Source organism: Mastacembelus armatus, chromosome 2, assembly GCF_900324485.2.
Source record: "Mastacembelus armatus chromosome 2, fMasArm1.2, whole genome shotgun sequence".
In the NCBI taxonomy this organism is placed as follows: domain Eukaryota; kingdom Metazoa; phylum Chordata; class Actinopteri; order Synbranchiformes; family Mastacembelidae; genus Mastacembelus; species Mastacembelus armatus.
In genome coordinates this window covers 6,908,884-6,925,998 of record NC_046634.1, presented here as the reverse complement: position 1 = coordinate 6,925,998, position 17,115 = coordinate 6,908,884, and the positions used below count along the sequence as shown (strand labels likewise).

The 17,115-nt window shown below is 38.2% G+C and overlaps 3 protein-coding genes across 6 annotated transcripts; 2 read left to right on the top strand and 1 right to left on the bottom strand.

Moving 5' to 3' along the window:
* Window positions 1-360: 360 nt before the first annotated feature.
* On the bottom strand, window positions 361-6,136 carry LOC113127197 (splicing factor U2AF 35 kDa subunit-like). Of its 3 annotated transcripts, none has more exons than XM_026301570.2 (8): window positions 6,018-6,136; window positions 5,302-5,389; window positions 5,082-5,148; window positions 3,021-3,070; window positions 1,768-1,866; window positions 1,480-1,613; window positions 762-854; window positions 361-679 (listed from the first exon to the last, which is right to left on the bottom strand). In XM_026301570.2, the coding sequence occupies exons 1-8, from the start codon at window positions 6,059-6,061 to the stop codon at window positions 571-573; spliced, it is 684 nt and encodes a 227-aa protein (XP_026157355.1). In that variant the 5' UTR covers window positions 6,062-6,136; the 3' UTR covers window positions 361-570. The 3 variants fall into 3 exon arrangements, with proteins under 3 accessions (XP_026157355.1, XP_026157356.1, XP_026157357.1); XM_026301571.2 differs by having other exon boundaries at window positions 361-655; XM_026301572.2 differs by lacking the exons at window positions 5,082-5,148; window positions 5,302-5,389; window positions 6,018-6,136 and adding exons at window positions 3,843-3,909; window positions 4,178-4,909.
* On the top strand, window positions 5,066-12,565 carry LOC113127195 (B- and T-lymphocyte attenuator-like). The gene is made up of 6 exons (XM_026301566.2): window positions 5,066-8,238; window positions 9,897-10,220; window positions 10,361-10,402; window positions 10,572-10,697; window positions 10,812-10,840; window positions 10,940-12,565. The coding sequence occupies exons 1-6, from the start codon at window positions 8,133-8,135 to the stop codon at window positions 11,255-11,257; spliced, it is 945 nt and encodes a 314-aa protein (XP_026157351.1). The 5' UTR covers window positions 5,066-8,132; the 3' UTR covers window positions 11,258-12,565.
* A 124-nt stretch (window positions 12,566-12,689) lies between these two features.
* On the top strand, window positions 12,690-15,606 carry LOC113127196 (B- and T-lymphocyte attenuator-like). Of its 2 annotated transcripts, XM_026301567.2 has the most exons (6): window positions 12,690-12,938; window positions 13,722-14,045; window positions 14,215-14,256; window positions 14,499-14,537; window positions 14,695-14,814; window positions 14,969-15,606. In XM_026301567.2, the coding sequence occupies exons 1-6, from the start codon at window positions 12,878-12,880 to the stop codon at window positions 15,067-15,069; spliced, it is 687 nt and encodes a 228-aa protein (XP_026157352.1). In that variant the 5' UTR covers window positions 12,690-12,877; the 3' UTR covers window positions 15,070-15,606. The 2 variants fall into 2 exon arrangements, with proteins under 2 accessions (XP_026157352.1, XP_026157354.1); XM_026301569.1 differs by lacking the exon at window positions 14,215-14,256 and having other exon boundaries at window positions 12,697-12,938.
* The last annotated feature ends 1,509 nt before the right edge of the window (window positions 15,607-17,115 follow it).

Sequence of the window (17,115 nt, the reverse complement as noted above, 5' to 3'; positions counted from 1 at the left end):
CAACCATCCGTAAAATACTTGGCACCTATCTTTGATTAGCAGTAGAGTGGATGAAGTAGCTTAAAGGTCAATAAAACATTTCAAGGAACAGGAACAAGTAGATAAACACCTACACTGAAACAACAACATAAGAGCCTACTTTACACATTAATGCCATCAAAAACTAAAAATGCTGTATATTTTCAGTGCAAGTTCAAAACTTCTAAACTCAAGTAACCACATGTGTTTCATATCGTTCCATCCTTGTGCTGAACACTGCATACATTAGGCTTACCAACCAATAATCATTATCATATAATGCAACTTTGTCAAAGATGCAAAACATACAAAATCAACTGATGTTCCTTTAAGCAAGTGGTGCCAGTGCGGAGTTACAAATCTGTTTTATTGAGAAAGCAACACAAGCTCATCTTAAAAAAAAAAGAAAGAAAAAAGACAAAGAAAAAGAAAAAAACAAAAAACAAAAATAAAACATGTCCAACAATTCACAAAAAAAGGAAAATAACTGTCATTACTGCCAGAGTCATGAGGGAGGGGTCTGGAAGGATGTCAGGTAACTCTTGGCTTCCTTCAGAATCTTCCAGAGCGCTCTCGGTCCCTCGACCTCCGCCTCTCGCGGTCCCGTCGTCGATCCCTGGAGCGAGAACGTCGCTCCCTGGAACGGGAACGAGAACGGTGCCTGGTGAGAGGAAAGTAATGTTTGGTTTACAAAATCTAACTTTTGCTCAAACATTAGTATTTCATTTCAAGGATCTCTATACCTTTTCCTACGGCGGCCATACAATTCCCTTCGAAGTTCCCGCGATATGGGTTTCAGGTGCATGAAGTTACAGAAGCCACCTCGGGTGCACTCTCTGCAGAGTAACAGCACATAAAGGGTTAAAATATGCTGGCCTTTGCTGGGCAGTGTCTATTAGAATAGCTGGCTCACACACAAGGAGCACATTAGGACACTAAGCAGCACATCTGATAGGATCTCCCTCCGCAGTTATCATGTCACTGGCGGAGTAAACAACTCCTGATCCAACACAAAATCACAGAGCACTCAAAGCAGCAGATGTTTCCTCCCACTGGGCAAGGACAAAGTTTATCTCTGCATTAAAATATGATCATCCACACAGGGCCTGTGCAGCTGGTATCAGTGCCTTGTTGATGGACAAGCTGATCACAGTTCACGGTGAAGCTTGATCCAGTTGCTAGCATGTCCCGATTTACATGCTGGGGCTCCTTGGGCCCCAGTATACCTCTCATTTATCCCAGTGTGAAAAATTTTCAGAACTTAATGATGTGACGAATTATTTTTGACATCTTAGTGCTTTAACTGTTAAATGTAATATTGCTTCATTTGCTATCCATTTTTTTGTGCAAAAAATAATAAAAGTGTGCAATTATACATTTACACCTAGTTAAAACTGCCATTTTGCAGCTTTGTTAACAGGCAGCTTTTAGTGCTGCTACAGTTGACCAGGTGTTGCTCACCCCATTTCATACTGGCGGCAGCAAGCTTCCCTGAAGTCAGTAACTGGGGAGAGTTCAGCGTGGATGGGCTGGCCGTTGAACCAGCGGTTGTTTAGGTCCATCACTGCTTTTTCTGCGTCCTCCTCACGACGAAACTACAAACAACAGATATCATCAGATGACTAATAACTATATATTGGGGTGACTCTACATTTGACTTAATGTTTCTGCTTGTATTTTTTGATTCAGTGTTTGATTTCACCTGTTCATATAATCTCATTTGTAAATCCATTCCGATCCATTACCAACCTTAACATAGACGTTGCCAACAAGGTGGTCACCCAAGTTATCACACACGTTCATCTCCTCTACCTCTCCGTACTTCTCTTCCATCTCTGTGAACACCTCCTTAGTTTAAAAAGAGGAGAGGAAAACATTAACCTTTCCTGTCGTTCCATTAACAAGGAAACTGGTTAGCCTCACCAACCAACTCCCTGAGGTTAAACCCAGAGGAAGTCATTTCTAGCAGTGTACACTGGGCACCACAGGAAACAGAAAATAATGCATCTGTGCAACAGGTTCACTCTGCTACAACATATATTAGTGATTAGTGCTGTTAATGTGGAAGTATTTCTCTCGGTCAGTTTCCACTGCTACGCCATTTTCTGATGCCAAAGTGGGAGTTTTATTCTGTGCTCGATTAGTTATTAGTAATAGTTATGTTTAAACCTTAGTTGTTTTATTAAAAATCTGCCTAGTTCTCATGCCTTCCACTTTAAAATCACCTGAGATGTTGCCAAACCTCAATCATTTCTTCCAACACAAACATGTAAAGTTCCACATTTTCAGTCAGCAGATTACCTAATCATTTACTCAGGGCCAATAAGCAAGGTCAAAGTAGGGAAAGTGGAAAGCGTCTATTTTTCTTTCCCCCCCCCCCTATCAAATACTAATTTAACCCACGTATTTTCCATGAGGAAGCCCAGTTAGAGCTGCTGTGTAAATATGGGCTCTTAAGCCTTTCATCCATAGCAGTCACTACAGGGGACAGCCATTTAAAAGCTGTTTTCTTGTATATGCATGGGTTCAAGATTGTGTAGTTGTATCACTTACTACAATGGATGCTAGTGTGTCTTTACATACTCACTGGTCAGCCAGCGCAAGTGCAACTAAAATTTCTCAAAACCAAGATGCCCCAAGCCAGAAATGCTGAGTGTCTTAGGAGTAGGAGTGATTTTTCATGGCACTGATCAGTGTTAGAATGTTAAACATATATAAATATACTAGTAGCTAACAAATGTTTAAATATTATTTTATAGTGTTCACATATCTATTTCTCTGCTTGTGAAGCTGTTAATTCAATTAAAAACTTGCATGCAGTCCAAGCTTTAGTTTTTCAGTGTATACATATTTATTACTTCTTTGCTATATATTCTTGTATATTTGTAATATTTAATTTCAATTTTTAAAAAAACTGTTGCATCCTTTGGCAGCAAACTGTTATTACAAAGGTAAATACCACAGTGACCACAGATGAGAAGCAAGTACAAAACGTCACTCACCTCAAAGAACTCATCATAGTGCTCCTGCATTTCCACATCGCTGACTGCACCTAAAAAATGTTAAAACTACAGTCAAAGCAAAGCTAGATGGGTGCTGGGCAAAAAGCCCACAAATGGACCTTTTAAGAGACAACATTAACTAGAAACATAGCATGATGCTTCTTGCTTTAGTAGTTACTGTAAATGTTACCATAGATCAAAAGAGTCAGAATCAGTGTATTAATGAAAGCTACAAAAACAGCTTTCTGTCTCTCATGGTAGATCAACCTATTACACAGAAGCAAAGTAAAAACTACAGCTGACCCCTCTTAGTCTTAGTCCTGGTTTGGTGAAGTTCTACTTTAAAATGACACTTCACAACATTTTACCTTTGAATAATAAAACTATTTGTGAAGCAGAGGGGTACATAGTCAGTCTGTTCATGGCAGTTCACAGCCCCTTTTTTATTAGAATTTGCTAGGTGGGGGACAGCAGTGGTAGAAACCTGCTTCAGTGAATCAGAGGCAAAATTTGTGTACTAAATGTGAAACTTTTAAGCGTAAGAGAAAATAAAGTTTAAGCTAGATTTGCTTCACATCAACAAAACGAAAATCTGAAAGCACATTACTGCACCACACTGACTGAGGTGGCTTAAGTTAGGCCAGGAAAACATACAGAACAGCATGAGGCCATTTATTCTAACTCCAGGATATGATGTGGAGTGCTAGACAACTCTTCAGGACATATTCCTATAATAAGCCAAATTTATTTATGTGGGGAAGTGTGATATAATAATTAAGTCAGTCAGTGCTGGAGGGTCCTGCAGATGAAGGGAGAACTTACAGTGAACATCAGCAGACTGGGCAGAGATTTGAAGGTTATGAAGGTAAATGTTCAAGAGGGAAATGGTCTGAAATACAAAACGTAAACTTCTGTGATATAAATCCAACCAAAATAAAGAGCTGGGGAGGAAAAAAAATTAGTGATTAGATATTTGTGTGTCAATAAATTGCAGCCTTTGGGTATTATATCTTGAAAGTTGAAAGCTGCATTTACAAGGATCTCAGAAATGGACATTCAGTTGCTGGAAGTGAAGAGCACTGCTTACAACCTTTACCATTTCAGATTATTGTACATCACTCAAGATTTCTAATTTATTAGGTTACGGGAATATTCACTTCTTTAGTAGTCTGTAGTTGTGCTTGGTCACACTGTGCTCTCAGATTGAAGGTTTCATTTGAGAGGAAACACAAACAACAACCACATAATGATGCAGAATGCATAAATATTTCTACAAGATTGAAAAGATTAAGACACCCACTTATATCTTGTTTTTATGAATAAATGCGTAATACAAAACAGTGAATCTCCTTCAAAATTATACTTTGACTTTTCTGTTCTGTTCAATGCAACCTTATAAAACAGAACAATATGCTAGTCATGCAGCCTGTTTTATTAGGCTCTCGAGTTGTTTAAGATAATCTGGTGCTGAATAAACACAAATGACTTCAAGCAGTATCATACATACAAAAGTCTAATTAACACTGGAAAAGCCACATGTCCAGTAAGTGTCCAGATAATGGACTTCAGCCCAGATCAAGAGTCCTATGTCATCCTGAAATAACACTAGTCCCTCCTGTCTGAGTGAATGAATCCTTTAAATTCAGTCAATTCTAGTTCTGTACTTTACACACCTACCTGTATGAGAGGTTCTGCTTCAGCTCTGCTAGACTGGACCAACATATTTACTGTATTGACAGTACACACTTACAACAGATGGTATTTCACAATAATCACAAGTCTGAGTACTGTTTGTGTTCTAGTATCACTGCTCAGATACTTGTTGACAACACAATGTGTTCAATCATGCCAGCTCAGCTACACAAGGCTGAATCACAGATAGTAGAAGCACCAGATAGCAGGTGTTTTACTGGTATTAAATTATAACCAGTGAGTGACTCAATATTCAGTCTGGGATACTTATTACCACATCTCCAGCTAACAGAGCTGAAGCAGTACCTCAAATCTGAGCGTCACTTTTAGGAAACAGAAACGGAGGTTGCTGACAAATATCCAACTTACAGCGGGAAGCGTCGGCCGTCTGTGCACTGTTCTGGGGATTGCGGTAGATGTTCTGAATCAAGATGGTCTGCAAAGAAAGGGAAAAACAAGATATATGATCAGACAGGTTCACAGTCATGTTCACCCTCTGAAACAGTTCTGAAGCATGAAGAAAGGATTACATCAAGTCTTGGAAATTGTGGTAGAATATAAAACTGCGAAAAACCGATGGGATCCTCACCTGGCTGAAGGTTGGTTTGTTGTGCAATCTCGAGCAACGGTCTCCATGTCTGCACGCTCCAATTTTAAAATAGAAAGAACAATTGACTCTGGAAAAAATAAAAAAGGTGTCATGATACTCAAAGTTTACACTTTAACTAACACGGCGTGGGAATATATTGATCATTATCACAAAGTAAAGCGCTTCTGGAGAGGCCCCTTGTACAAACGGCACCCACAGCCACAACATTAATCCAAATAATCGTCCGATTAATAGAATAAACATACAATACGTCGCTATGTTGCAGTTTATTATTCCTTAACATGTGGGACGTCTTTCTACACCGATGAAACAAAACAAAACGGAAGCTAACGGCATGTTAACTATATTTGCAACTAACTGAAATTAATTTTAACCGACTGTTAAAATAAGCTAAAATATATACTCCTGAGGGTGATGTGTGCACCAGCAAACTGGGGAATATTTGGTAATATAAATTATTTTGGCGTAAACCACGATCATACAACAGCTGCTAGCTAGCTTTAGCTCATGTGTTTCATTCAATGCGTTAGCGGAGCGTTAGCTTCCTGCTGCTAATGTGAGCTTCAGCATGACATTTAGCAGAGCTGCTGCTACACACGGAGTCCCAGTGGTAATGGAAAACCACCGCTTCCAACAAACTTGCATTAAACTCATAGTTACGGCGACAATTACAACATATACTGAATAAAACTTACTTGTCTTTTTCTGTGCCGAAAATGGATGCCAGGTATTCCGCCATTTTCGGCCCGTTGAATACGTACAAATCTACGTCATCACGTAAAGGAACACGCTGAGCCGCAGTGACGCTGGTCAACACGTGTCTGCGCTGTTGTTCCAGATAACATATCGGTACTTTTCATTTCTAAATGAAACATACTTGTTTTATTACTAAAGTACTATAAAAATGTCTTCACAATTAAAGAGATTTACTATTCCCCCTGAGATGTACACAACATCTGTACAAGCACAAATTTGAGTAGTTGTACTACTTAGACTATTAGGCTACTCAAAAGATAAGATCCATTATTATACCATAGATTAAACTTGTAAAATATAAAGTATATTAATGCATCAGTAATACACCAAACATTAAAAATATACATTATATAATACTACAACACCCTTTTGAGCTAATTTTACTTTTGATAGTTTGAGTAGACTGTAAATTGCTGATTCTGACTGGATACTTTGTTACAGTTTTGAAACAGTTTACAGTCAGATAATAATTAATTCTGGTGCAGTAATGTGCTTTCCACTACAATTATCTGATAGGTCGGTTTTACAGAATAAGGTTTTACGGGGCAAAATATAGAACAAGCTTATACTGCATAATGTATACTTAAGATGACATAGGTGACATAGGTTTCATAATGAGTCGGTTATAGTTTCCGGTTGGATGCTGAAGTGGGCCTGAATTTAACTCATGCTCATATATTTTTAGTTTGGTGAAAATTTGAATGGTGCATGTTTATTAGAGTATTTTTCCAGATTTGGGTACTTTACCTAGAACAACATTTTATGTCACATAAACCCAAATGCCACTATAATTAACCAGTTTCTAGTTGTAATTTTACATATTGATTTTCCCTTTGAGATGTACACAGTATTTCCGTTTTGGGGGGTGGGGGGAATCTGTCTACAGCATTTTATTGAAAAATATATCTGTCACCCCACTACAATTATCTGGCAGATACACCGAAAAAATAATAAAATTGTGTAGTTTTACTTGTGTACTAATGCAGCATTTTAGCTATCACATAGTATCTTCATAGTATCTTCCAATCAGTGACTTTTTCCCAAAGTTTAAAGGAGCAGCTGTACAGCAGTGTACTTCCATACAGTTGGATAACTGACATCAGATTTTTCTAATAGAAATTGAAAAATCAGTCCCTCTAAAATATAGGTCAAGTTTTAAAAACACTGGATCCTAGTTTTCACATTATGCAGCTCAATCATATCTATTTAACACTGACATGATCGGGGTTATTTTTTAGACTTTATGAAGCTCTAAAGAGCTGCAATAAGAAATTATATTCATAAACAAAATGATTTGTGAGGAGCTGAATTTGATGTGCAAACTTGGTGTGATGGTACTTCAAAACCTACATGAGGCTGACTAATTGGGATATCAGCAGTGTACAGGCTGATAGTGTCACCTTAGAGCAACCACCCACACACACACACACACACACACACACACACATCAACAGAGTGGGCATTAAAGTTGAAGAGGCCATGGCGTCCCTCTCTCCTTTACAGTGCAGTGTACATCCTTCACTAAAACCACACAGCTGTGCACAAGGCCGCACAAGTTTGCAGGCGGCACAAGCTGCGACAGCATAAAAGAAGGGAGAGAGAGAGGAAGTCAGCTTGAAGAGGGTGAACCACAGACGCTGTCAAGAAGTAATGAAGAAGATGTTAAGGTGTACAGACTGAAACAAAACTCGGAAATGAAAAAAAACATGTGAGGGAGGAAGACTGTAGTAAATCATGAGATCTCTGCAAGAGCTCTGTCATAGCAGCATACACATCTGAAACCATGGGAACCCCCTGTTTTGAGATGTTTTACTGCATTGGACCTGCAAGATTTGCAGAAGTAAGACCACCCACTGACGTACACTCACCTCCAATACATTCACCACCCTGACTGGGGGGGAAAGAGGCAGAGGTAGGAAGGGAGAAAGCAGACAGCAGAAAGAGGAAGCTGTACATAGTTAAGCAGCTCTGATCTCTGTTCTTCTCCATTTTCTTAACTAAATAATGATGTGCTTGGAGGAACATTTCCTATTTGGATTGGCTGTGACTGGAAGATGACAAGAGGTTTTCTGAGTCTTTTCACCATGAGGCCTAACCACTGCTGGACCGTTCTGCATGTGTCCATGTTGATGGGGCTGATTCTCACCTTAAATTCTGAAGGTAAGTAATAATTTTTGCTGTCTCAGTATTTGTGTAGTGTTACTTTTCCTCCCTATCCAGACTCAAAACTCAGGTTATTTTATTTTGCCTGGAAAATAATCCAGCTGCTCTCGTAAGGGGTGGAGACCCGGTTTCTGTAAAGGTCATGAACTTCACAGAATTTAAAGTTCACAGTGGATACAGATCCAACACACTGGCAGCTTATTTTTAAAAGGACGGCACTGGTGTTCAGTTCCTTCCCCAACTCAACCCCTGGATCAGTTTGGCGTTAAAGTTTTAATGGACATCAATTATTGAAGTAGTCTGATTGTGAGTCTAAGTCAAGCATATAACATTAGTGGTACCATTTGAAATTAAAAGTATGTACATTTCATTATGAATGTTTGTTAAACAGTTAAAAGTAAAATAATCATAACGTGTGTTTTAGATGCTAAAAATGCAACTTTCAGTTTAGTTCTTCCACAACAGGAGGATATTTTTCAGTGTGTCGGAGCTGATGGAAACTCAAGGTCTTATTTCAAACTTAAAAGAGGAAGAAATATGTTGAAGCGATGCACAAAACATTAATTTCAAGAATACGCTAGTTTTATCAGCAGTCCACCTACTTCATGCGCCTTGTGTGTATGAACCGTTAAGGTAATTTTCATAATTTTCCAAATGAAATTTATTATTTCAGATTACACATATTAGTGTTATTACTTATTTTTAAACTAAAGGATAACTGTGTGTGAAAGACAGCCACACAACAATGTCATTTAGTGGCTGTTCTGGATCTTTTGATCATATCACACACATTTCATCTACATACACAAGTCACCATCCAAACCACATATCTTAAAATTTGATCAATATTAATCACAGTTTCTAAACTAAACAGAAAAGTAAGTACTCATACAGGGATTTATATCATTTTTCACACATTTGCCTGGTTAACTCATTTAAAAACTCATCCTGAGAACACAACTGTTATTCCCTCAACATTTTCAGACACTAATCAGTGGAATATCTGGTGTACACTGGTACACTGGTAACATAGTGTTAAACTGACATGAAGGATTTAGAATTTAATGACTTTAATGGTAATAATCAATAGGCTGTATAAGGTGAAACTGAGGTGATTTTTAGGTTCCTTTGAAACTATTTACTTTAGGAGGGTTTTACTTAGTTCCCTTTTCCCCTGGATCTCATGCAAAATGTATTTCACTCATCACAAAATGATATTTTTAATGTTAGTGTTTATGGTTTCATGGTGTAAGTCATGTATTGTGTTTACTCATGTTTTTGTCTTGTATTTTTGTAATGATTTTGTAGTGGTTTTTTGTGACTTTCATAACTTTCTTTTACAGTTTAATCAATAAAGCTGCTAAAATTAAATATATGTATATATATGTATATATATTGCTATCATTAGCAGTCATTAAATCAAATTTAGCTGTTTGAACAAACAAGGATGAAATAATTTTCTCAATTGTAATTCTCATACATTTTTTCTCACTGTTTTTCTGCAGAATGTGAGGTTGAAATTAAAGTGAGGTTCAACTTTTTCTGTGATCAAATTCATTATAGTGTAGCTCCTAGAGACTGATTTCTAAAATACTAATTGATAAAATTAGTTGCTTGGTTATTTCTAATTCTCTGTTGTCATTTTACTGCTGCAGGTGAAGAGTCAAACTGTGAGGTTGAAATTAGAGTGCATCGCCACACGGTATATAACGTTTTCCATGGACAGGACCTAACAGTTACCTGCCCAGTTGCTTTCTGCAACAGTTCACCACCAACAGTCTCCTGGTATAAAATGGAAAAAACTGACATCCTTGTCAGTCTCAACAGCAGCAGTCACATTAAAGTAGAGTGGGAAGATTTAGGGCATTTAGGGGGACAATCACTTTTAATCTTCCAAAAAATACACAGAAGTGACTCAGGTGTGTATCAATGTCGAACTGAGAGACAAGTGAGTCATAACATCAACGTCTCTGTAAATGGTGAGTGTGACTTTTCTGTAATTTAATACATTTATATTCATCTAAACTGACCCAAGAACCTCAGCCTGCTGCTGAGTAATAAATTAGCACATAGAGTGTTGTATTTTAGCTTCTATTAAGACAGTGGCTCTGTTTTACAGCGATTGGTGATCCTGACAATACCACAATGAAGAATGAAATAAGTAAGGAAAATGGATTATTTTGCAGCAGAATTGGTATTACATATGGTTTGCATGGCTGGACCTTATGAATTCTTTCTTTGTTGTTTTTCCCAAAAGAGTAACCTGTACTACATAAGTTTACATGCATCAATACACATTCATGCTCAGTGAAACTACCGATTTTTTGCAGGTACCACAAGTTTTACTCCCAAACCCTCAGAAAACCTCTGGCTGTATGTGTACTCTGGTGCTGGGATTGTGGTGTTCGTCATCATTGTTATAGTCATATCTATCATAACAATGCGAGGGTGTAAAGGTGAGGGGTTCAGATGTTTTTATTAATCAAGAGGGAATTCTCTATTTCTGTCATGCAGAACATTTTAATGGGTCTGTAACAGTAACTAATTTTACCAAAATGTCCATCGTGCAGGGAAATCAAAGAAGGAGCCTGAAAATCAGGTGAGATGAGGACAGATTTCAAATTGCTTTTCACCTCATCACATTTTTTCCTTCAATCTTTTAAATGTAAAATATTTGCACGTATGTTTGTATTTGTAGTACGCAGCAATCCCTATGGTTGAACATGCCAGCCGCCCACCTCCGCAAAGAGGAAGTCCCTCTGGCCCACCATCTCGGAGATCAACCCAGAGGAAAACTCCGCCCTCGCAACCCCATGAGTTGACATCACCAAGAGATAACAAGTATGTTTATGCAAAGACAACCGAGGACAGACAGAGACAGAGGAATGCAGTGACGGAAGAGGACAGTTCTATTGTGTATGCTGCACTCAACCATCAGCTGCCAGCAGGTGCCACAGCTCGCCCACAGAGGCCACAGGAGGAGTGTTCAGAGTATGCAGCTATTCGTGTGTCTTAAAGAGCCAGGACACACTGGACACAATCAGCTCTAAGTGAAGTGACATTAGAAGGCCACTGGCAAATATCTTTAACTGGTTTCACCCCTGAGGAGCTGACAGAGGCTAATAAAAGGGAACACACAGCGACGAGTGCAGACAGTCAAAATGTCCTTTTCTATGCTCTGACCAAAACTGATCTATCACAACCAAGAAGCTACAGCACAGACCATCCTACCCTACTTGTTTTCACTCAGGTGTGTCATATTTGATATGTGTAAATATGGAATTCATTACAAAAGTACCAAAAGTAGCACCTATGCTAAACAGAGGCCAACTTTTCTCACAAAAATGCTTTATAGCATAAAGTGAATGTCAGCTGGAAGACCAAAGACAACTTAAATAGTAAGCTTGCCTGGTGTGAATTCTAAAAGTGAAATAGCGAGTTGTAATCTTTTGTTTGATTTACCCGTAAATGTTGGTGCTTTTAATTCTACCAGACATGATGTGGCGGATGTGAGCTGTGTATTATCAACCCTCACCTTGATATGGAAATGGGGGACACAGAAGTTAAAAGTCGAACCGTCTCAGTGTCGCACTGGGTGACAGGTGACATTATCACAAACCTGGACACTGCTGTAAAAACTCACTGAAACACCAAATGTACATTGATCCGCTACTGATAGTAGTCCCCAACAAATTTGTTCTTTGCTACTGATTAACTTTTGATAACATCTACAATCCCCTCTAAGTCCCTCAAAGAGATTTATAATTCTGAGTAAGTTTCATAAGGCCATGCCGCACTTTTAAAGATTTACATCTTGAAGGTTGGAAAGTACAGAGGGACTTAGATTTTGGTGTTTTCATTGGATTTGTTGACAGTAATAATACAAATACAGTACTGTATCACAAATCTTCCTCTAAGACACCAGTGGGAAAAGGGCTAAAATCCTCCAAAGGGCCAATCGCAACACCAATTCTCTCTCACCAAACTAAACTTCTCCAGAATTTCTGCCAGGGGTTGGAACCTAATATGGATTTGTTTGAGATCCGGGTTTGAATGTTATGTGTAAGGCACTCACCGTCCATTACTACAGTGGCTTTGTGTTGTTGCACATCCATGACTTGAATACTGTAACAACAGTAATGGTTTCATGACCATCAGCTCCACTATTGACTCACTTACTGACCATATGACTGGCCAGCTTCACTGTTACTTCTCCTGTGTTGGGAAAAAGAGAATGTAATATTAATGTGACCATTTTGTGCAATCAAATCAAATATCGTGTATCCATAACTGTTTGATTTAAATTAAGATTATGATGCCTTCACTGCTGACTCACTGTGGTTTTTCCTGTAAATGAGGGCTGTACCTTGAAAATACAGGTTTAAACCTACCAAAGTTACAAAGATTGTGTGTGTGTGTGTGTGTGTGTGTGTGTGTGTGTGTGTGTGTGTGTGTGTGTGTGTGTGTCTAAAATGGCCTCTTCCTGTGCTGTGATATTGAGGGTGGGTGTGAAAGGTACACACACAGCCACAGTAATCAAAAACAGGAAGAAAAGTCACCATTATGTCATTTGCTGTGATAAAGAAGAGACCTAGAGGAGTAGCTGTTTCACAGAAGTGAAGTTTTGATTTCCACCATGAGACCTAACTACTGCCTGACCATCTTTCAACTGTCCATCTTGGCAAGACTCAGTGCAGGTGATTATAATAAATTACTGTTTATTCTTTCTACACTGCTCCTTCTGCCTCTGAACAGGGCGTTGTTACGCTGTCGCTAGGTATTGTATTTAAAAATGTCAGTCAGATCATTGATGTTTTGACACAGAAATATAATATAGGGTATATATAGGTATATAATATAATTATTTTAACTCATACATAAACATAACATACAAAAACAGCTACACATACTAAAAGAAATCAACTAGAGCGAGTCAGTTTAATTCCTAATAATGAAAAATTAAAAATTATGATCGTGCCTTACTCTATGAAAACAACAAACAAACATATATCTTTTAAACCAACTATTTAAGCTGATGGAAATAAAACTATCATTTTAACTTGGGCCACCTTCGCCATTTTGTTTGCAGCCACTGTCAACGACGATTAACTTTAAACGTAAACTCTTCTGGCAAATCTTACCTCCTCCAACAAAAGACCCTGATCCCAAACTTCCCTCCAACACCAACTGTTAGATTAACACCAACTGTAAACCTAGACGTGTTTAATACAGAGGAATTTATTTGAGGTGGCACAGGACCCAGGCAGCAAAGTGCTTTAACCACAAAGGCACCACAGACGACTCACTGACCTGAATTTTCAGTTTGATGGTCACAGCTGCAGCATGAAAAACTCTTCACAACTTTTTCTGTGATCAAATTCATTATAGTGTAGCTCCTAGAGACTGATTTCTAAAATACTAATTGATAAAATTAGTTGCTTGGTTATTTCTAATTCTCTGTTGTCATTTTACTGCTGCAGGTGAAGATTCAAAATGTGAGGTTCAAATTAAAGTGCGTCGCCACACGGTATATAACGTTTTCCATGGACAGGACCTAACAGTTACCTGCCCAGTTGCTTTATGCAACAGTTCACCACCAACAGTCTCCTGGTATAAAATGGAAAAAACTGACATCCTTGTCAGTGCCAACAGCAGCAGTCACATTAAAGTAGAGTGGGAAGATTTAGGGCATTTAGACGGACAATCACTTTTAATCTTCAAAAAAATACACAGAAGTGACTCAGGTGTGTATCGGTGTGGAACTGAGAGACAAGTGAGTCATAACATCAACGTCTCTGTAAATGGTGAGTGTGACTTTTCTGTAATTTAATATATTTATATTCATCTAAACTGACCCAAGAACCTGTGTTCATATAACTGTGTTCATATGAACACAGCCTGCTGCTGAGTAATAAATTAGCACATAGAGTGTTGTATTTTAGCTTCTATTAAGACAGTGGCTCTGTTTTACAGCGAGTGGTGAGCATGACAATACCACAATGAAGAATGAAATAAGTAAGGAAAATGGATTATTTTGCAGCAGAATTGGTATTACATATGGTTTGCATGGCTGGACCTTATGAATTCTTGCTTTGTTGTTTTTCCCAAAAGCACTGTATCTATAATGGACCATAGTGATACATAGTGATTTACTACTACTGAATGATTCATTTAGCACTCTTCATTATTCACCATATAACTACACTGCTGATATTCTAAATTCTTTGCGGCAAATAAATAGTCAGATTTTTTTTCAGGCCATGTTGAGACCACCACAGTTTCATGGACAACTCTGGGTAAGAAAACATAATTTACTCTCTTACAGTGGTATTGTTGTCTAACATACTTTGTATGGCTTATATGGACATCACACAAATCATAAAGTATTTATACACATAAATTGATGTACATGTATAAATACTTCTCTGCTGTATGTTGTATTTTATCTTGCAGCGAACCCAAAACCCCCCAACACATTATGGCCATTTGTGTTTCGTGCTTTTGGAATAAAGCTGTTTTTCGTCGTAATCATAACTTTACACCTGTGTCTTAAAACAAAGCAAAAATGCAAAGGTGAGGCTGATGATTTTTACATCCCATGGCTGACTGAAGCCTCAGGGTCAGTCAACACTGCACTCTGCAGCTCTATCCTGCTGAAAGGACACATTACATTCATATGATCATGATGCCAAGAACAGTAACTGATCTCACCTCATGTCTTTAAAAGGTGCTTGTCGTCTGGACAAATGCAGGAACACATCAGATCCGAGCCAACAACTTTCCCATGGTGCCTCGCATTCCATTCATATCTATGACAATGATCTGTAACGACTAATGCCTTAAAACAATCTTAAATATTTAAATGTTGTGATATTAAGCTATGATTACTATCAACACCTCATATTACCCATTTCAACACTGTAACCCATATCTGATAGCATTTTACTCTGTGTGAAATGAGTCAGACATAATCGTCTGCTTTGTTTATTGTCATGAATAACGGTGACTCTTACTGCTGACTGAATTCCTGTAAGTCGAGTTAAAATAAAAGTGAAATTTCTTACATGAGAAACCACTGTCTACCAGGGCTGAGTGTGTGCGTGTGCACAGTGTAACACGTTTATAGGTAAATAGTTTTGTTTCCTGTACAGGTATCAATCTTGCACACATCCGGTTCAAATACTTCTTTTAAATGTTAATGTGTATATTGGCTTGTGTGTGTGTTTACACCTTCTTTATGATCAGTTGACATTGAGTGAAGACCATTTTCTTCTTGGGTACAGTATCTGGTGTGCATTTGGGAACAGACAGACCGACGAACAGGAAGCAGAATTAAACCACATGTCACACAGCATATAAAAACAAAGCCATGGAAGATATAAATCACAATTTAAAAGGATCCTACGCATTGCTCATCATCTCCAGCTCAGACTGACAAAGGAATGATGTCTCACTCTACAAAAGTTGACTGTGTTTTCCTCATATATCCAATGTGCATTCCATGTGAATAACTAGATAAATGAAACAAAAAGTTAAATATGGAGTAGCTAATTTATTAATTTATTAGATTTTTTAAAATTAAGGGTCTGTGAGGCTGCACTTGGTGCAAAATGGTTATACTGGTGGTGGGAAGCTAAATGTAAAAATATCCTAAAATCACCATAACATTTAAAAATCAAAACTAAACACAAACTAGCACTACACTGAGGATGACAGGAATGTCATTTGGTTTGCAGGTATTTGTTCGAAAACTGGACACACAACGTTTTCCTAAAGAAAAGTCACAAAAGCTTCAACTTTGTGGGGAATTTGCCCAAGAGATATGGGAACATTGATGCAAAACTACAAGGTGGCACTACTGGAGACAAGCAGTCGTCTTCTGGGACCCATCAATATCTGTAGGATTTTTGCCAAACATTGGATTACAATTTGAGATATTTAGTGTGACCTGGTGGTACAAAATGAAAAGTCAGGGAATCACCAACGTTGGTGTAATTCTTACTTTGGGGCTGCATATCTGTACAAAGTTGGCAACAAAAGGAGATTGTTGTCTATGACTGTACACCGAGTTTGGTTAAGTAATCTTTAATCTTTATCTTATGTTGTTGCAGGGTGAGCTGCACCACCTAAACATTTTCCATTCTGTGATTTCATCCTTGATGTCTAAACACTAGTGTAAACCTCAACATATCTGTCACATGTAATATGAGTCACCCTTAAATTATAGGTGTTGAAGCGTTTGGGGAAAAACCTTTTTATTGTTCCATTTTAGCTCATTACCAAATCACCTATCTCCCACCTGACATTCAGGAAACGAACCCCTTTCAGTTCATGATAGAAACTACATGCAGTATCAGTAAAAAGTGAACTAAAAGTCTCAATATCCTTTATTCTAAAGGTCTCATAACCTGCAATAGGAGCTACTTTCAAAATGGCCTCATAACATATATCAAAGTATTAAATACGAAATGTAAACAAGAAATGCAATATTACAAAATTTTGAGTAAAACTCTGGGGCGGGTTGCACAGTGCAGGGCTGCATGGAGCAGCGTGGCCCGTGGGATGTGTTACCCCTGTGGTTTTGAAAGTGTTAAAAAATCAACGTATACCTCTGCATTGCCTACACAACCTGGCTCAGGCAGTCACACATACACATATGTACTCACTTTAAATAAATACCCCTCCCTACATGCCCACCAACCACAGGCTCCTTTGGCCCCTTTGCAGATATAAACAAGTTGTAAACTGTTGTGCATGGGTCTGTTGTCAGCTGTTATTAAACATCCAATATTTGTGCCAGTTTCATCATTTTGTTTTGACGGTACACTGGAACTGGAGAAAATGTTAGCAAAATTAGGAATTAATTCCTGATGG